Source organism: Ruditapes philippinarum, unplaced genomic scaffold, assembly GCF_026571515.1.
Source record: "Ruditapes philippinarum isolate M1 unplaced genomic scaffold, ASM2657151v2 ctg4142_1_1_1_1, whole genome shotgun sequence".
In the NCBI taxonomy this organism is placed as follows: Eukaryota; Metazoa; Mollusca; class Bivalvia; order Venerida; family Veneridae; genus Ruditapes; species Ruditapes philippinarum.
The window spans coordinates 8,280-30,083 of record NW_026857850.1 but is presented as its reverse complement, the minus strand read 5'-3'; the positions used below and the strand labels follow the sequence as shown (position 1 = coordinate 30,083).

Genomic DNA, 21,804 nt, shown 5'->3' with positions numbered 1-21,804 from the left:
TGATATTGTTTGATGATACATGTAAGATTCAACATGCATTGAAGCAAAACATTAAAAATCAAACCAAATGAGTACTTAAAGATATTGATATGACTTGTGGAACAAAAGGTCTCCTATTAATAAGCACAATAATGAAAACTATATTTGAATTTAAGACATTTCGTTGACTGATAATACAGAAGGTGTTGTTAAAGTTACATTAAATGGCTACTATGATGGATATATCTGTGATGACGACTGGGATGATAATGATGCAACTGTTGCTTGTAGAATGCTCGGATATACGTAAGTTTACACATATCATGTTCAAAACAGCACATTTTATTTTTTTAGATATCTAAAAATTACGCTTTATTTCTACCAAAGCTTTGTGTGAAAATGCTCAGTTTTTCGTGTCTCATCCAATAATATCAATATTCGGATAATAATTATGGAAACATATATTTTAGTTTATAAAAATGTTTTTTTTTTTTCGTTTTTGAAAATTTATATATCATGACACCCCGTTAATATATAAAAGGGATGATCACTTCACAAAAGGAAGTAGATGATTTTGTTGTTTATCTGAATTATAAGGTAAGTGAATATGCGATTGGTTGTGACTATAGAATTATAATTAATATTAATTGATAACAATTTGTTTTATCAAATGTCAATTTAATTGTTTGTAAAATGAATCAAAAATATATCTTAAAACTACGGGAAATAAGGTTCAGTCTCCTTAGTACGAAGAACAAATATTGAGTGAAAATCTAGTTTTGAAACAATATTTAAAAAGGCATTAATCTGATAAACTTTTTTACCAGAAACGGTTTGGCTTACTTTCTAAAACCTCAAGAAGTTGACGAATCTTTACCTATTCTTCTGGACAACGTTCACTGTAGTGGCAATGAATCATCTCTTGCTGATTGCAAACACAATGGATGGGGAAATCATAACTGTAGATATACCGAAGTCGTTACAGTCAAATGTTCCAACAGTTCACTTCCCTATCATATAGACATAACGGAGTGTGGTAAGAACACGTCCGTATGATAAAACGGTTAAAGTAGTGTAATCTGTATTGTATTTTATAGTAAATTATAATTGATAATTACAGTCCATTTGTCTTTATGCATAAAACAGGGTGTCATTTATCGCAACCATTTATTTTACGTTTTTCATTCTATCATAGGATGCATCCCCGCCATTTTTGTGCTGTACCTGATTCGAATGTCGGATGATTCTAATTCAACTGATATCTGCGCCTTTTAAATATCTTGTTTATCAAATATGTATACCATACAATAATTGGGTGATATTCATTTGGTACTTGACAGTTATTTGCCTAAAAACATGCTTCTTATTCAAATTCAAAAATTATGTTATTATTATAGCCCCGAAGAGTGGCATATTAAAATCGAACCGTCCGTCTGTCTGTATGTCTGTCAGTCCGTCAGTACGTCCGGCTTTATACATATCGACAGTGGTGGTCGTGTCCGCTCTGAAACTTCAGTAGGCATGAAAGGATTAAATTTTTCTTTCATATATGAAATAATAATAGATGTATGGTGTGTCGGGAATAAGACGCGGGTTTCTACCACTCAGGTCAAAGTCACTGTGGAGGTTCAAACTTTGTCTTATTTTATGTTATATAAATGCAGAAGGTGGTGGGTTATATAATATAAAAGGTGGTGGTCGTGTTGTATTTTTTCTTTCACATATGAAATAACAATAGATGTATGGTGTGTTGCGAAGAGAACTCGGGTTTCTACCACTAAGGTCAAAGTCACTGTGGAGGTTAAAACTTTGTCATTTTTTGTATCACATAAATATAGATAGTGTTGGTCGTGTGCTCTGAAACATCAATATGCATGAAAGGATTTTAATGGGTTTTTTTAACATATGAAATAACCATAGATATATAGTGTGTTGCGAACAAGACTCGGGTTTTTACGAGTTAGGTCAAGGTCTCTTTGAGGGTTCAAACTTTGTAATTTTTTATGTAAATTAAATATAGAAGGTGGTGGTACAATCGGCTCTGAGACTATAGTATGCATGAAAGGATTTTAATTTTTCTTTCACATATGAATTAACTATAAATGTATGGTTTGTCGCCAACAAAACTTTGTCTTTTTTGTTATATAATTATAGAAGTAGTGGTCGTGTCCGCTCAGAAATTTTAGAATGCATGAAAAGATTTTAATTTTTCTTTCACATATGAAATAACCATAAACAAGACCAAGGTTTCTTGATTAAAGGTTAAGGTCACTCTAGGGATTCAAACTTTGTCATTTTAAATGTTTATGTTATATACATATAGAATATGTAATATAGAAGGTGTTGGTAATGACCGCTCTGAAACTTGGGTATGCATGAACGGATTTTAATTTTTCTTTCACATATGAATTTACAATAGATGCATGGTGTGTCGCAAACAAGGCTCGGCGTTTCTACGACTAAGGTCAAGGTCGTTGTGGGGTTCAATCTTTCCCATTTTTAAGCCCCCGTATAGTGGCATATTAAAATCGAACTGTCCGTCTGTCTGTCAGTCAGTCTATCCGTCCGTCATTCAAACCTTGTGTATACATATAGACAGTGGTGGTCGTGTCCACTCTGAAACTTCAGTATGCATGAAAAGATTTTAAGTTTTCTTTCATAAATGTTAGACTCGGGTTTCTACTACGAAGGCCATGGTCACTGCGGGGGTTCTAATCTGTTATATTTTATGTTATATATAGAAGGTGGTGGTCGTGCCCGCTCTGAAACTTCAGAATGCATGAAAGGATTTTTATTTTTCTCATATATTAAATAACCATAGATATATGATGTGCAACGAACATGAATCGGCTTTCTACAACTAAGGTCAAGGTGATTGTGGAGGTTCAAACTTTTTCTTTTGTTATGTTATATATAGATATAGATGGTGGTGGTGGTCATGTCCGCTCTGAAACTTCCGTATGCATGAAAGGATATTATTTTTTCTTTCATATATGCATAACCATAGATGTATGGTGTGTCGCAAACAAGACTCTGGTTTCTACGACTTAGGTCAAGGTCACTGTGGGGGTTAAAACTTTGTCGCTTTTGATGTTTATATACATATAGGAAGAGATGTTGTGTCTGCTCTGAAGCTAATATGCATGAAAGGATAATATTTTTATATCACATATGAAATTATCATAAATGTATGATATGTTGCCCTTAACACCCGTGTTCCTAAGCCTTAGTTCAAGGTCACTGCTCGGGTTTAAATTTGTTTCAATATTTATGTGATATACATATAAAGGGTGGTTGTTGTATATGCTATGTACTTCCATATACATTAAAGTTTAAATTTTAATTTAAAAAAAAATGTCACCATAGATGGACGATGTGTTGTGAACAATACCCAGGTTTCTTGGTCTATTTAAAAGGTCTCTGCTGGGGTTCTTACTTTGTCATTTTTTACCACCACACATAATATATAAAAGGTGCTTTATAACTAGAATCCTTCGGGGCATTTGTCACGATCTGTGACAGCTCTTGTTCTTTCTATCTTTCTTTTTTTTATGTCCCATGGCATATAGTAATTGTACCTCCGTCTGTCCGTACGTGGTTAACTTTGAATTTATCTTAAGTTACCTTCACCAATGACTTCATTACTTACACACGTACTTATCAATACAAAAGTTCACGATCTCTGCACGTTCAAACTATGGCTTCAATTTTCCAAGGTATTTCCCTTTATTACAACACTTTGAAAAAAGAAATGGTCAAGTTCGATATATCCTATCTGTAATAATTGCTTCATAATTTCTGCATTTACTTATCAAAATAACAATTATTTAATGTTTTTGAGTCGATTACTTATTTATCCGTGATATATTTGAAAGTTATCAAAATATATAGAGGATATTGAATGAGTGTAGTTTAATACTAAATTTATTGAACGAGTTGAATAAAATCATATTATGCGAGCCTCTGGCGTGCATAATATTGTTTTATTCAACGAGTTCAATAAATTTAGTATTGAATCTACACGAATATAATATTCTATTTATCACATATATAAAATAAAAACAGTAAACTGTTAAAATGAGTAATTTTTCAATGACGCGCCTATAGTGTAATGCTAACATTAGCGCGCTTTAACGGTCTGTTCATATATAAAGCGTAAATGACGTCACGTCAAAGTGTTATTACACTAGTGTAATATCTTTTTTATTAAATGGCTTTATTACACTCCTGCGCCGCGGTTTATGTGATAAAATGTAATACTTTTCATTGAGGAAACTAACTTTGAACTATTTTCCCCATGTTATATCTCAATTATATTTATGCCTAAAATTCCAAACATTGTCAGAGCTGTTTAGAGAAAACAAAGCTGCAAATATTGTATAACTAAGATTTTTAAACGTAACAAAAAGATGAAACTAACTTCAATTCATACAAACTACCAACCACCAAATATCGTCTCTATTTTGTTTTCATTTAAGAAAAACAAACATTTACTTCTACATTCAAAACTGCTGTTGATCTTTTTGATGACCTGCGGGAATATTTTAGTAACAAGCAATAACTGCCTTATGCATTGTGAAAAGCAATAATAGTCACCAGCCCGTAAGAATAAGAAAACGAACCAGCGTTGTAAGACAGTCGTTCGAAAATTTCGTAAATAAAATGTCATCTTACACAAAAGCAAACAATATTATTAACAATATATAATTGTATATATTATATCACGGTCCAATCCATTTTTAAAGTTATTTCGTTTTTTTTTTTTTTGTCACTGTGAAAATAGAGTCTTGTATGGTTAACTTTATCCAGCAAGTTGCATTTATATTAAATTTCGCCTAATTACACCATTAAGTTAATCATATCTTTCATATTGAGTTGGTGGATATATTCCATGGTCCTCTTACATTCTGTGGTGTAATGGGATTACTAGGATTGCGGTGAAGCTCATTGATTTAAAAATAATTTTATTCATTTTTGCACTTATTTTATTTAATCGTGGCGTATTTCATGTTTAATTATGACATGCCTGGGGAGGTGCTTTTCTTTCCGTTTAGGTATGGGTCATTTGGGTCGAGATCAAGGTCATAAAAGACAAAAATATCTTTTAACATATGTAATCCTTTTCTTTTGAAAGAGTATGTTATATTTCATGGGAATATAAATTGGGATGTATTCTTCCTTAACATAGGGTAAGTGTACATTTGGGTTACCAATCAACAGCGCAAAAATATATTTTTACAGTTTTGCCCATACAGCATTTATGTATTGACAGATGTCTCTCATATTTGTTATTTGTTACATAGTATTTTTCTTTCGGATCGAGAAGGGTTCAGTGGGTCAATGTCAACGGGTGCCAATAATAGATTTCTTTACATTGGCTTTTACGGTCTTGTTTTATTGACCGATGTCGCATATTTGGTAGAATGATAACTTGTTTGGTTTTCTTCCTTTGGATTGAGTAAGGGGTCAGTTTAGTCATAGTTATCTGTGTTGAAAATAGATCCGACACTTTTGCCCACACAAACTTTATTGATTGTAAGATTTCTCTTATATTTTGTGGAGAGATAACTTGCATGTTATTCTTTTAAGATATAATTTCGGTCAGTCGCACCATAGTGAAATTTTGTATTTACTTATTTTATTTTATTTTTCTGTTATTTTCTGAGTTTTGTTGTTGTTTTCTGATATATACGGCTTAACCTTAACATTTAGTGCTCATAATCTTTAGGTATAATTAAATTGGGTAATACAAAGAGAAAGAAACGACAATTGAAAGTTTCTGGTGGCTTCGAGACAATAAAGGGAATGCATCCGTGGCAAGTGACAATTCAACGGAAGGAAGAAGAATGGAGTCATTTGTGTGGTGGAACAATTATCAATGATAAGTGGATATTAAGTGCTGCACATTGTTTTGAGTAATCCTCATTTTTGCTATTTTCTTTCCGATAAATCAAAAGTTTCTTCTTTAGGTGAATCTTATCAGTTTTGCAACTATATATAAGTTGCCAATTTTCAGGTTATACTAAATGTCAAACATAGCTGCCGGTCTCTTTTTGCCTTGCCAGTTTTTGGCAAATTCAACCCATATGTTTAATCGTTTTAAAAAAACGAATACTATCAAAAATTGTTACATTATTTAATTTGTTTAAAATTTAATGTGTTTCTTTTTTATCTTTCCGAAGCTTGTATTTGGCATGACAAATTGGACTTTACCAAGGTAAATTGGTGTTTTGCCATGGGAAAATTATTTGCCTTTGCTAGTTGAACTTTGTCATGGCAACTTGTTTTGCGAATTTGGCATGGAAAGTTTGCAATCATCATCTACAACATTTTCACTATCATGACCCCGATCATAATCACTATTGACATCATTTACCCAATTATCATCATATTCAACATCATCGTTTCCTTCTCTATTCACGTTCTTGTTACTCATCATCCAAATAAAAGTAATAATTGTCATCACCTTATATTTATCTTAATAGTACCATAGTTTTCATAATTGTATCGGCGAATGTTCCACAACTGTTCGCTTTCTTACGTTTGGAGAAACGGTGTACTGTTACATTAACTGATAAGGGGGCATATGTTTTTTATATAGAAATAGTTTAGTTTGTTTCTACCGCGCACAGACGAATTCATTTATGTAGACAAAACTAACTATTGCGTTGCATTATAATCTCTGTACTGACCTGTCTTTTCCTAAAGAAATTATCCTTAGAGTGAGAATGATAGCATATAAATAGCCTTCCGTCAAAATTATTTTCACTATGTAAAACTGTCTCGTATAAATGGCACGTATAGTTTTGACATCTGTCGGTTAGGATATAATTCAGTTATTTTGGTCTTAAAGTAACATAATGCACATTCAAAGTGTAAATAGTGAAACATATACTAAGGAAGTTTGTCATATGATATCGAAAACAATTTTCATTATCAACTATTGGTGAATTGATTAATTGCGTCAAGGGCGACAATGTAAGCGACCACCTTCCTAATAAGTTAAAAATGTAGCATTTTGGACATAAAACGTTTCCGAGATGTTTTCCTTTTAACGGTCAATTTTTAACTTCAGGTACTGAAACCATGACACTTTAAAATTTCTTTATTTGATGTATATTATCGACTACTATGTGAACAAAAGTCAATCGTGGAACATGCCTAAATGTTTAGCTAGATGTATATGTTTGTTTAGAAGAGAGATAGAAGGAAATTTATGCCTAAAATATGTTTTTATTTTTATTTATCAAAATATCTCAAAATTATTTTTAGTACAGCTTTATAGGCTCCAAAAGGTTACGCATCGGATAATTAAAGGAAAGATTTGTTATCATCATGCCTTTTTTGCAGTTTCTATAGTTAAAACGATTTAGTGTTTTGTATGGAAGTCAAAATACAACTTTGTTTACATTTTCTTCTTTTATGACACATTTTTTTACATTAATCGCTTATTTCGTAAGGTTACAAGAAAATAACTTGTACCGAAATCATTATTTAAATGTTGTTTTATTCATGTTTGTCCTTCTTATTGTATTCAGTATTTTTTATTTCTGAAGCATAATGCGCCTTTAAACTATTTATTCCAAAATGAAGAAATAATGTACATACAAATAACAAAGAAACAAAATAGTTTTACATCACAAAACTTGATGACAATGAATGAAAAGTCCTCTATAGAATTCTTCTCCTTTGACAAATTATATGGTTTGTCTTAAAAGAATTGATAGTTAGGATATACTAGAAAGGGAATAAGTATTATTTTATAAATACAGATTATTTAGAGAAGATATAAATTTTCCACAAAGATATCTGAAATAGAGGGTTATATATAAAAGGAGAAAGGGGGGAAGAAAAATATTGTAGTATCATTAAGAACGCGTCTAAATAAATATTTTCGTTAAGAATGATTTTGTCTCCTCGAAATACTTCAGAACACGATTACTTTAAATGGTCATGTTATAGGTGTTAACGTAAATTTAACAGGTCTTCATATATACACACGCATAACGTGCAGTGGTTATAATAACTATATAATTTTATTATCATTTTTTATGGCTTTAAGTTTTGATTAACTGAAATACCATATTAGGACAGAAGAATGTTGTTTTCTAAAGTTGAAGTTTTAATTGAATAACGAATTTGCATTTTAAAAAAAGTATGTTCCTTTCACAAAAGATATAAGAAATAATTCAATGGTCTGAAGGAATTTCTTTGGTGGCAGCCCAAACAATCACAGCATAAAAACGTTGATAAATCTAAGGGGGGAAATACAGTACGCAGTTGTTCAGGACCTAACTACACGTATATTTAAATAAATTTTGTCAAGGAATCACAGCGTTTAGTATCTATTTGTTTACATTTTTAGCTCCTTAGCTTAGGTAAGGTGGGAATACGTGCAGGTCTAATTTACTTTCACTTAAGCAACTTAGAAACAAATATTGAGGACCTATGTTATTTTGTTTGTTAAATCTCATTTACTCAAAACAATGTGAACAATTATTATGCATTTAACAATATTGTTTCTTGTATTTTGATAGATCTGTTTGTAAAAGCCTAAGTGTTTAATTACCATACGGAATGTACAATAAAGATGTTGCCGGATAACAGATGTTATAATAATTGATAAAGAAAAAAACATGTTGAAAGTTTGTTATGTTACGGTTTTAGAAAGATAATAAAAATAGATATTAACACAATAACATAATTATGATAATGATAGACGTGAATATTCAATTCTGTGAATTCACTTAATTTTATACATCACTTAAATGCAAAATATCACATCTAATGATTATTTGATTGTACCTTATTTCATAGCGCATTTATAGAGACAGACAATTAAAATATGCAAAATAAACAAATAAATTAATGAATAAATAAATGAAATATAGATAAAAAATTAAATGAATAAGTTCAGAAAATTGCCATATTATATCATTATAACATATTTGTTTTGTCTTAACACCCGATAAGCATCGGACGTGTTCTTAATTAACACTTGAAATTCATATACAAAAAATCAAGTGTCAATTCCTTTGAATTGGCTAGAAGTCTTGCTCAATAAAAATATCTGAATAAATCATTACCACTCTCACCGATTATAATAAATTAGCTAAATTTACATATGTTTTACATTGTATCTGTTTGTCCATATTACATTCATACATAAGGTACTGCACGGCTTATTATCTCACATCTTATGAAATATTACCAATGCATTTCCAGCAGCATCACGTGTTCCGATTGAAAAAATTATTTGATCCAATGTTATCAAAATCTTAAAACTTAAATCTTAAATTTTTTACAAACAACATGAGAGGTTGAAAAGGGACCCCATTAAGTTGCAGACCTGTTAAATAATGTATCAATTGTAGATAGATTTCTTTTTTTTCATTTTGTTTAAGCGCGTAAAAATATAGGTTGAATTTGCCAAAAAACTGGCATGGCAAAAGGAACTTGCAGCTATTATATGTTCTTAGATATCACTTATTCATACAAGAATTGAAAACATACGCATTAAACTATAATTGTCAAAAGAAATCATTTTTGCATAAAAATTGACATTGACATTAAAATGTACATTATTGGAGACGGAAAAGTAAGTGTAAACGTATTCAATCATGTTTTGTGGTGAAGACGGGTTTACCGCGTCCAAATGGAATTACGATAAACCGAGCTTACGTCAAACTTGACAATATTTTTTTAGGTGTATTTACGTTGGAAAATTGTCACCAGACTTTACATTGGTATTCAGTTATTGTTATGTCCAACATAATGGCCATTTAACGTACGTTACTAAACAAAAAATGTTTACAAATGTATACATGTTATTGCAAGATATAACCGTTTTTATTTTAACGATGCCAGTTCTAAACGGGAAACCATTATTTTGACTTAACCATTAGCGAAACTGGACAACGAAACGCACTTTGATAAAGCAATAAAGCACATAATAAATCGCAAATGTAATAAAACTATCGCTTTAGCATTGTTTACCGAGTTCCATTTCCGAGCACATCATCATTATAGGCAAGGTCAACTTATTCGTTTTAATGCGTTGTTAATCGTTTTCCGATGTATAACTGAGACAGGTTCAGTGTTATTCGGGACCAGTCCAATGTCATTTGATAGACAAACGTTTATTACATTCATTCTGTGCAAAAATCCTGCGATACTACCAGACGGGGAAAAGTGTGTTTTGTACCAAGTAGGCTCATTCCTGCGTTCTCATAATTTTTGTACTTGATTAAGTAGAAAAATCATCTTTATGGTCAAATAAGGCTGATTGGCAAATTTCGCCATACGAGTGGAACCTTTTGCAAGGTAAGCTGTAGTTTAAAACCTTTTACAAAAGTAATTTTAAAGTTTTCTTTGAAAATAAATTGCATGATAGATGTATCAGATTCATTTAATTTCCACATAGTGATATTTATCAATATTAAATGCTTACACTACGAGAGATGTTCAAATATGAATGCAACACGGTCAATTGGAAGAAGTGCTTAACAAAGAGTGTCAAAATAATAATATCAATCCTTCAGAATAATCACCACCATGTGATATAAAAAGTTTAAGTGTTTCTTATCTAATTTTTAAATGCGTTTAATTATCTTGCTCAGGCACTGGAAAATAACCGACCTAGAGCATTTGTTTTTTCTTCCAGCAAGGTGTCTTTTGGGCCTCATAAATAGGACAAAGTAACACGGGGCAAGATCTGACGAACAAGGGGAGGTGAGAAAGCTCGATAACCCTTTTCAGATTTAGATATTCTCGAACAACGGCCATTTTGCGTGACGAAGATTTGTCATGCAGCAACTTGACACCACAGAGAGCAGTTGCTGGTCGACGTTTTTGAAATATTTCTTAAATTTATTAAGAACTTTGCCTTTGTAAAACTTGGCATTTACAGATTTACCCTTTGGTATGGCAATTTGAATGGCAGGACCTTGATTGGTAAAAACAATTACATACATTTTTGACGCTCATGATGCGTTTTTCTACGCAAGGTCTTGACTTCCATGGGTTGCCCATATTTTGTTTCTTTATGTATCTTTCGCTTACACTCATTAAAGTGAACGCAAATCTCATCGCCAATGATGATATTTGTTTGCGAGAGATCGATTGTTGTATCAAGGGAACTGTTTCAACAATTGTTAGGAGATTCTTACCCGAGCAGGTTTTCCTATTTTGTAAGGAGATGGGTATCTATCTGGCACATATCTATCTCATATTAAATCACTCACGTAGCGGCCCCTACAGAGATACCAACGCAAATAGCTATATACCAGTTGTAAATCTTGCATCAATAGCAATGAAATTCTATTCTTTACTTTTTCAACCATTATTGGCGAAGTTGCATTTTTCGGACGACGTGCATGAGGTACATCTTTTACTGAATCCACACCACTTTGTAATTTCTTACACCACCATATGACAGATGAAAAAGAAATTGCATTGTTCCCATAAACACGACATATTTCATTAAGGATGTGTTTTGTCTGTTTACCAAGAATACAGCAGTTCTTGGTATAGGGCCATAATTGGTCAGTGAAATGAGACCTTTTCCAACCCATTTTAGCTTTAGTTTACACGACTGGATAGCGTTAATCAGCTGTTGTCTAATCAAGACTAAACTTATTCACACATGTATTGTATCCATTGAGAGCTCACACAACCATCTATGCGATACATGTACAAAGTGTGTGCATAACCTGGTTAAACGCGAGATATTCGCCTAGTTGCATTCACCCCTCGTACAGACTCTGTAAGGTTATTAAAGTCTAAATGGGGCCTCCGAGTAATCTCAGACAGTCAGTTTTTGTATTACTATTTATATATATAATCTATATAGTGTTTTGTTTTTTCACCAAGCATTACGAAATAATGCTCATTACAGTTTATGCAATTTCAACCTTTTTGAAGGAATGATAACGTACCTTTTTGAAATGAAAAATTTGCAATCTGTAAATACCTTATTTTTAACAAAAATATACATAAGAAACAACAAAACATTTTGTACACATTAACGTGAACAAATATTTACTATTTGATTATGATAAATGAATTATCACAAAATGAAAATAACATGTTAATATGTTTCAGGTTATATGACTACTTAAATGATTGACAGATATTCTTGTCAGGGGCAAGCTGTGTTTTCTGTGACATAACAAGGTGGTATACATTTTCACTGATCTCTCTTTTGTTTGATGAAATAATTTTAAATAAATAATAGCATAATATAACCAAATATTCTGCTTCAGAACGAATTGGTCAAAAAAGTGAATTTGAAGGAGGAAAATATTAAATCAAGGAGAACCTTGGTACGACTCTTCAGGAAGTGCAAAGGTCATGTTGCTGAGGAAATCAACAGAGTTTCTATGCATTTACATTCTTACCATTAAGCATGCAGAAAGAGTCAAAACAGGATTTTGGACATGTTAGCAAGTCTTACTGAATGAACTTTTTATGACAATTTGGTACACAACAATCATCGATATATTATATATAATTGTTCATCTGGTGTACCAGCTTTCTTTTCTACAATTCATTACACAACTAATTTTAAATGCTTGCACCTATGTCAAGTTCACATAAATAAACATGAATGTGTGTGTGTGTGTGTGTGTGTGTGTGTGTGTGTGCGTGTGCGTGTGCGCGTGTGTGTGTGCGTCCACTGTCATATAACATAAATGTTTGTTCCATATTATGCGCATATTTAGCAATTTGTACACTTTCCTGTGGGACTGTCATTGAATAAAGCTATATCATTGATTTTCAATAATTGATTCAATATAGATAATATTTGTTTTCCTGGCTTTTTTTTGTCAGAAGAATTATTTGTTTTGGCTAGCGTGAACCATGTATTTACTTACAGAGGGAACTTAACAAAACATACTTTCTTTCAGTATTTTCTATTTGTGATGTCTAAATTAAGCATGCATTTCACCTTGAAAACAAGATAATAAATGTATTTAACTGATTTCTTCTGTACTAATTATTTTGTTTGATATGCATGCATTTAAATATAGATAATATTGGACTTTCAATATATTAATGATGCATTTGTACTTTTTCATTGAAGCAAACAGCTCTTCAATGGACGAAAAGGCAGGTTGTGATTTACGTAATTATATCAAGTCCATGATAGATACTGTTTTTTTCATGTACATGTATGTGTCAGTAAAATAAATTGAAATATCCAATTTTCAAAACCTTAAAATATGTTTTTATTTTCGCATTTTATTAGTACAATTCAGGGAACTGTGTTAGACTGTAAAACTTCTTAATTTGCATTTTGATTATTGAAACGAATAAAATTCGTAAAAACATTGAGTAGTATTTTCTTTTCCAACGCATAGGTTATGGTTGAAATAGTTCATCAACCTAACATGATCAACTATTATCTATTAGTCAGTTTTAAAGTTCTAATTTTCAAATTCTTATTCAGCCAATCTAATTATCGTCTAATATCTCTCTACAAGGATTTGGGATTTGTAAGTTCATTTGTGTGTCCTCAGTATTTCACTGAAAAAAACCCTAAATCCTTGAATGTACGACACGATTTGAAAAGTGTTACGCAGAGTCACAAAATATGATAAACAAGATCAACAAGGAAAGGCGGCGTTCAATGAACGCAACCCCCATATGACCCAGCAACGAGAACCAATGGCAAGAAGCCCAGGCGGACCCCAAACAAAAACAGGACAGGGCAAAGACAGAGCACGGACAGGTTAATCATTAAATGATATATAATTTGTAACTGATTAAGAATTCAAAGAAAATATTAATAGGCCCACAAAGGGGAAGGGGACAGGAGACCGGGGGAAGGGGGGGGGTAATCAAAGAAATAAAAACTAGAGGCAATGGGGAAGATAGTTACCGTAGACGAGAAAACAACAAGGGACACAAGCAAAAGTGTCACCAAAACAGTATGAAACAACATAGACATACATCTGAGGAACACAGTGGGGCGCCGCCTTGAAACGGTCAGCAACATAATAATGACTGCTGGGGAGTTTAAACCGGTTAATGGTGCACCAAACATCGCTCTTAGCCCCAACATGTTCCTATAAACGAAACAGTGTAAATAAAATGAATCCCCGCCAAGTGAAATTCTAACAGTTGTCATGGTTACAAAAGGTTAAATAAGTAAAACACTAAAATGATCATGTAGAAAGATATAAAAGTAAACCCAATGACCATAACAAAAGTACTCAATGTCCTAAAGGAAGACAAGAAAATCACCTACAAGGGCCCGACGAAGAAAGGCAGAAGACGAACATTAAGACAATTCAGTCCCAAAGGGCTTTACGAACTATCCATCATAGAGTCTCCCACTTGGTCCGTCAGATGCAATCAAAAGATGAAAGCGTAGTGTCCAACTGTAAAAGGGTTGAACACTAAACATGCAGTATGTCTTAAAATAGTAGGGTCATAACCTCTTTTAATAAAACGTTTAATGATTTTAGTAAAAACAGCAGAAAAATTACCATGACCCAAAATCTTACGAAGTTTGTAAATCACATCGCCATAAAAACCAGGCTGGCTAATCCCTTGTCGCAGAAGAGTTTTTAAATCACTATTGAATTTAGAAATTAAATCAAAGTTACGATTGTAAAATTTAGTAAACTATTTCCGTAATTTATGATAGCGGTAGCCCTGTTTTAGAAGCTTGCTGGTAATAAAAATATTCCGCTCGTTGAAATCCTTTACGTTGCTACAAGCTCTAGCGAATCTAATTAACTGAGAAACATAAACCCCGTAAGATGTTGCATGTGGTACGTCTCCATCTAAATGTGAATAATTAACTATACAAAAGTCAAAGTCATCTCTTTTATCATAGATTTTCGTGTGAATAGAATTGTTGTTGATGGTAATATGAAGATCCAAAAATGATGTACTAAAATTTGAAGATTCGTTTTATTAAGTTGTAGTTCACAAGCCTAATGTTTTGGATTTGAAGATTAACATTATGTCACAAACAGTATGCAAAGTTTAAAGAAAATAATGTTGACAGTAGCATTTTGCTTAAATTAACAAAACTAGACTAACTCTGATTTGAAGAGATCTAAAACAGACTTTTTATTATTCTAAAGTATATTCTGCACAACCATATATATCGAATTACAGGCAACATCTTATTTTCCTTCCTTTTGATTCATGTATTCGTTACTACTGTACTCAATGACATCAAAACAATGAATCTTGACATCTTCTTATTAGCATTATCATGAAAATAAACTTACTACATGCAATAAATGTTTATCTTTTCTGGTTTTATATAGCGATTTCGAAAAAAGAAAACTAGATTTGAAGGACTTACGAGTGATTGTTGGAGTTCATGATCTTACTAAACATGATGAATATGAAGACATATTTTATATTGAATATATTGTCAAACACTGGAATTACAGTGGTAAGAATTTCTTTTTCATAGTAGCTCAGTGGGCAGAAACTTCAGAGCAAGAACATTAATATGAAAAAGTGATATGCACATATTTTACCAGAAAGGGCAGTGTCTTTTCTGCACATCTAATAAACTATGTTAGTTTCATTTTCAAAAAGTCATTCAAACAATCATATCTAAAATTTTCGATTTATACAATATCTTGATTTCATGTAGATGTCTCTTACTGCAATTGAGTTATTTTCTTGCAAACAAAAAATAGGAAAATTTAAAATGGCGCCGACAAATTCCCTTCATTTGATTAAGTGAATTTTCTTTGAAACAAATTTGATGAAATAATTTGATATATACTAAACCATTCTATTTTTATTCAGTTATCTGTCCCCTGAAAGAAAGTTTGTTTCATTCTCTTAAGGCGTAGATAAATTGAAATCAAGTAACCAATACAATCTTCATTTCAAATTTTTTTTTTTGGTACTTTATTTCATCTATATTTAAATATACAAACTATAATATCTTTTTTTAATGTCTATTCACTTTCGTCTAAAATGGCTTATTACTCGAAGAAATTTTTTTTTATCAATTTGCAAACGCAGCTATAAAAAATAAGTGAAACCATTATTTTCACAATGAGAGGAAATAAACTGACCAACCTAAATTTAAAATCAAATAAGGTAATTAGCACAGTAAAATATCCTTGAAAATGACAAAAAAGAGCACAAAAGTCACTATAAGAAATGTATTAAAAGGGGGAAAGTGACAAGCACGAGTATCGTGTTTAATGTTGAATCATGCAAATTTTTCGTAAATTCTCTTCAATTTTAGTACATCTCTAATCTATTTCTCATTTTCAATTCTGAACATGATTTTAAAATCTAATATTTCCTTTTTACACTGATTTATTCTGTATTTTATTTTTTCATTGCAGAATTCAAAAGAAGCTACGCTATCAATGATATAGTGCTACTGAAATTAAAATCATACATTATCTTCAATGATTTTAAACAACCAGCTTGTTTGCCCGAATCTTCTGATTTATCTGAAACAAAATGTGAGGTTTCAGGATGGGGAAAGGAGAAAGAAAATGGTAATAATTATTTAGTCAAAGCATATTATAAATTAAAGATCAGAAAACTAAGATTTTTTCCCAATCTCTAATTAAGGCAATGTTTTAAATTTGTTGAAAATAAGGAAAGCAAATGCGACAATTTATCAAGAAGTATATTTTACACAGGTAGTATAACTGATACGTTAAGAGCAGCACAAGTAGCGATCATCCAAGAACACGATTGTCGTCTTACATTAGGCAAAGATTATCCCATTGATTTTGGAAAAGTGATATGTGCTGGTGATGACGGTGCTGATACATGCCAGGGAGACTCTGGAGGTCCTCTCATTTGCGAAATAAACGGCAAGAGTACAATAATAGGAATCACATCATGGGGAAAGGGATGTGGTCGAAAAGAAGCCCCTGGTGTCTACACAAAAGTTTCAAAATATTTGAAATGGATAAATAATCAAATTTCTAATCACCATTTCGAAGAAGGTTTGTGCAATATTATTTTTTTCTAAATTAAAAGCTCAATGACCCGAATGAAGGAATCCCGTAGTATAATAAAAGAAGTATGTCCCGTTGACGGTAAAAGCACCATTTGTTTTCAAAGCAAGAATATTGAAATATGAACATTTGAAATGCCATTTCGATTGCTTTTAACTGTATAATGTTTTGGGGAGGTATTTTGAAATATTAGTAGACGGTAGCTTATGTGTTTTCCTTCTAGATGCCTCCTGCTTTAAGCTTGATGATATGAATTCTTTTTATAATTTCTTGAATATTTCTAAAGCAACAATTTTTAGTTTCTTGTTTGTTTATTTGAAAAGACTTCCATTGGCGAAAAATGCTGTCCCAAAATGTCGAGAACAGTCACTGTAAACAACAGCATAACACTAAGCCTAAATTAATCATAGACACGTGTATCTATATTAGTGTTATCTAAAATAAGAAACATAATTGCATGTGAGTATACATAAACTGAAATTTTAAGCATGTATTAATGCAGCACTGAGGTGTGTGTGGATGGCCCGTGTCACGAATTGTCATTTTATTAACGTAACACAATGTAAGTGGTCGGTGGTGTTACAAATCTGCCTCATGTATTAACCGTTGTCTGAAACTGTAAGGCGTAGTTTCTTCTCTTACTTCATTATTGCGAATATAAGCAAACTAGAAATGGCGACAAACGTGACCTAGCAACTGAGTATCAAATTTGCTATACGACACATATGTCCATGTTAAAACTGTAAAACTCGTATGAGTATAAGTGTAATAAGAAAAATGAAATAGGTGATGGGGAAATAAAGCAAATGTCTAATGTCTGTAGTTAAAATTGAACAAAAAAACATTATGAAAAACATAATTGATAGAAACAGACATCAAACAGTTCACGAAATCCCAAACAAATTCAGATCGTAAAAGAAAAATAACACTGCTGAGAAGACGAGATGTGTAGGTATGTACTAGTACTAGTTTTGACAGATGGAACAGGAGTAATACTGACCGAATGTCAGAGAATGTAACATAGTAGTTAAATAACTCATTCTTTGTTATCAAATTAGATGATATGGTGCTGCCTTTTTGGCAAATTATCTCAGCAAGGCGGATTAAATTAAAGTAAAATGTTTCAAAACCCATCGAGAAGTTGTATTTAAATTCAGCGCAAACTGCAAATGTATGAAGGATAAATGGTTTACCAACAATTGGATAACCTAGAACTGGGCATTAAAATGTACATAAAGCATAAATCTAAAACATAAAAATAACGAGAGTCTGCACATGATGGAAAATAAAAAAGTGCAATAAGAACATGAATATATATATTAAAGATTTAAACTAATAAAAATATCCCAATATGTTATTTAAGTACATTAGAAATAGGCTTGCACAAAAATTTTACGCAACGGTATACATAGCATTGTGATAATAAGAACTTGCACAGTTGTTCCTTGAATAAAAATGTAAATTGATATGGCTTCAACATTCTGATAAATTTTAGAGTATGCCGACGACATTGAATCCGGGTTGATGGAGCTTGATATGATTGTAGATAAAAGTGTCAAGACGCCTTCAAGGTAAGACTGCAAAATTTCTTCATAGTCATGTAGTATTTACAATACACACACAAACGAAGTAGGTGTGAATATTTTAGTCACCATGTCGGTCGGTCCACTTCATCTTTTCCGGACGATAACAAGAGTTTTGAATGAGCTATTGTATTCAGAATTGGTATATTACAACATTATATGAAGAACAAGATTGGGAGTGTTTTTGAACCCCTGGGCCCGTGTTCACTAAGAAAAGATCAGGATCAAGTGATCCTGATTTTATTTTCATTGTTTAATGTTACTAAAATTAATTGTGTTGTTGAATAAAATTGTAAATATTCAAAATGTAAAAAACTGCTGATTTGCATAGAAACCAAACTATTGTTGGATAAAATCAACAAATAAAAAAACAAATACAAAAATATTCGAATCAAAATAACAATAAATTTATTCTAAAAATTCATAAACTTGCTATTTCAAGTCCAGTTTTATCAAATTAATATTAGATATTTAATCTATGAGGGTAAACAATGAAGAATATTTTATTTTTTAAATTTGATCCTGATCTTGATTCTTATCCTTAAATCTTTGTGAACCAGAAGAAAAGATCAGGATCAAATGATCTTGGTTTTATTTTCATTGTTTTAAACCTTTAACTTGTCGTATTTTGCTAGAAATTAATTGTACATGTTTGAATTGTAAAAAATGCTGATTTGCAAAGTAACCAACCTATTTTGGGATAAAATAAAATAAAAGCAAAACAAATAAAAATAATCTGATAAAAATAAGAATCAATTTTAGAATCAAGATCAATATTTGGATCAACTATAAAATGCCCATATCTCTCTAAAATCGCAAATGTTAATTCTTTAATTTCTTGATCCTTACATCTTTGTGAACTCGGGGACTGGGGTCAAGGGCAAGAGAACTTTAAATAAAATTAGAAAAAATGGTTTCAGAAATCAAATAGAGCCAGGAATGACATAATGTAATAAAACCTTGTTTATAGGAAGCTTGTATGAACTCAATGTCAAAGTCACTGTTACTCAAATAGAAAATTAATTACTGGACAATAACTAAAGACTGGAAAAAGCTATTAGTATTTAAATTTGGTATAAAGCATTCCTTTGTAAAAACCAAGTTTGGGATAGCTTTTGTACCCCTATGTTCAAGATCAAGGTCGTTATGTTACTAAAAATTGGAAAATGGTTTCCGAACAATAACTATAGTAAGGAATGAGACTTTGTAATCAACTTGAAATAAAGCAACTATATATGAAGACCCGGATTGGGATTGTTTTAAATCCCCAAGGGTTCAAGGTCAAAGTCACTGTTACTCAAAATAGAAATTGGTTTCCGGACACAAACTCGAGGAAAGAGTTATGTATTGTTATTAAACTTTGTAAAAAATCAAATATCTGTAGAACCTTAACTTTGGATTACTTTCGGACCCCTAGGTCTAACGTCACTCTTGGTTTCTTTCCAGTTCTTTTTACAGAGATAATGGTTAACAGATGTTTATACTCTTTTAACAAAGCAATTTATTGTTCTTTTAAATATTTACTTTTCAAAAAAGTAAAGGTGGCGGGTTTGGATATAGATCACCTTAGGTGATAGCTCTTGTTTATATTATTTTGTTGTTTCTTTTTTCTGTCTGGATTTAAAAGTAAACATCGTCGTTGTTAAATCACAATTTTATCGGAGTAAATATGAGACTGTGTATGACCGAAAGTAGCCTCAGAAAATAATTTATGGAAATTAAGCGCTGAATTTGTTTGGAAATACATAAACATTTATACACATCATTAAATTTATGACTATTACCAGGTTTCAAGTACAAAAAAGGCCATGACATCGATATCGATAAAAATGACTTTATTGTGTTGGTGGAAGTTGCATAGAAACCTATCTATAAATTTAATGCACATTTAAATGTTGAAATATGCTTGCACAATATATGCACTAAATATGTCAACACAATAATGTATACAATTCATTTGCCAAACTAATATAATTTTCATATTTGTATAACGATCTAGCTCAGAAAGTTTCCGTGCAAATTTTAACCAAGACGAAACAAGACGCTGGCCGACAGAAATACACTATCAAATTGGCGACGAAATGAGTAAGTTTGTTTACGTTCTATGGTCCTAATTTATCACTTATGATATACAGAGATGTTAATGGACATGTTATGTTTATTCAATACAACGGAAGTATCCGAATTAAAACCTCTTGATGTCATTTTTCATAAATCATTTTTTTCGTAGTGTAAATCTGAAATTGTTAAAGTAAAACATTATCCATGTTACGAAAAAAGCAGTTTATGTGCGCATGTGTATGCAAACCTTCTTTTTTACATTTGAAATACCTCGTTTGCATACAATCTTAACTTCTTACATGAATAACCGTTAGATAAACCAGGGAATTACCCATGCTTTTTTTTTGCACTTATTTTAGCAAACACAATTTATTCTACGTCTTAAACATATAAATGCTACTTTTATTGTCTGTAGATTATTTCTCAATTTTTATGCTATTTATAAACTGTTACTATATCATTCTTAGGTCAATATTCAAATGTTAAAATCTTTGTTTTGTAGTAAACTTTTGTTATACAAACTATATGACACACTGAATGAAACTAATGAATTGAAAGTATATCAGGTTGTTTTCATGGCCGGCGAGTTAAAACGGTTTAACCAAACTTACGACCGATATAAAAGTGGGAGAAATAAATGCTTTTGTTGTTGCCCTAGCTGCCAAACGTCTTTATTTTGTAAAAGTTGGCGGGACCGTTTTCTAGGAAAGAGACCTGTCATTGTAGCTGATTAGGGCATCTCCCTCTTTTTAGTTTTTTTAGATACTGAGATTTTATAACATTGCTCTTTGTCCCGTGGAAGTAAACTTATTAAAAATCCGTTTTTGTTAAGTTAAAATGTTTAATTCGTCATTAATCGGTGCTATTAGTTTAAGTTACCTTAAGCCCCAAACCTTTTCCTATGAAAAAGCACAATTAATTTAGGACTTCAATTTTGCTTTGAATTTTCGTTATTCAATCAAACTTAATGTTTCGCTTTCTCCTGTTTAAACCCAGCATTTATTTCGTGTCTTGCTGGGTAGTCCTGTCTGACTGGACGTTATCTGGTTGCTGCTTCCAAAATAAATTCTCTGAATAATGCTGACGTTTTGCATAAAGGTTGATAAAAAGCCTTAAGTCTTGTCTTTTCCTTATTTTAATGACCGATGCCATAATCTGTAAATTCAAACGCTTTCTAAATTGTATCCATAGTATCTAATCGAATGAGTGTGCTT

General features: G+C 31.7%; 1 protein-coding gene across 1 annotated transcript in view; it reads left to right on the top strand.

Annotated features, from left to right (window-relative positions):
* LOC132751247 (uncharacterized) overlaps positions 1–17,332 on the top strand; it is a 103,641-nt gene extending 86,309 nt beyond the window's left edge. The window contains exons 14-19 of the mRNA XM_060741405.1: positions 156–285; positions 807–1,015; positions 5,708–5,894; positions 15,267–15,397; positions 16,317–16,475; positions 16,623–17,332. Coding sequence (XP_060597388.1) covers positions 156–285; positions 807–1,015; positions 5,708–5,894; positions 15,267–15,397; positions 16,317–16,475; positions 16,623–16,960 — 1,154 coding nt within the window. The 3' untranslated portion in view covers positions 16,961–17,332. The remainder of the gene's footprint in view (positions 1–155; positions 286–806; positions 1,016–5,707; positions 5,895–15,266; positions 15,398–16,316; positions 16,476–16,622) is intronic.
* Positions 17,333–21,804: the final 4,472 nt, after the last annotated feature.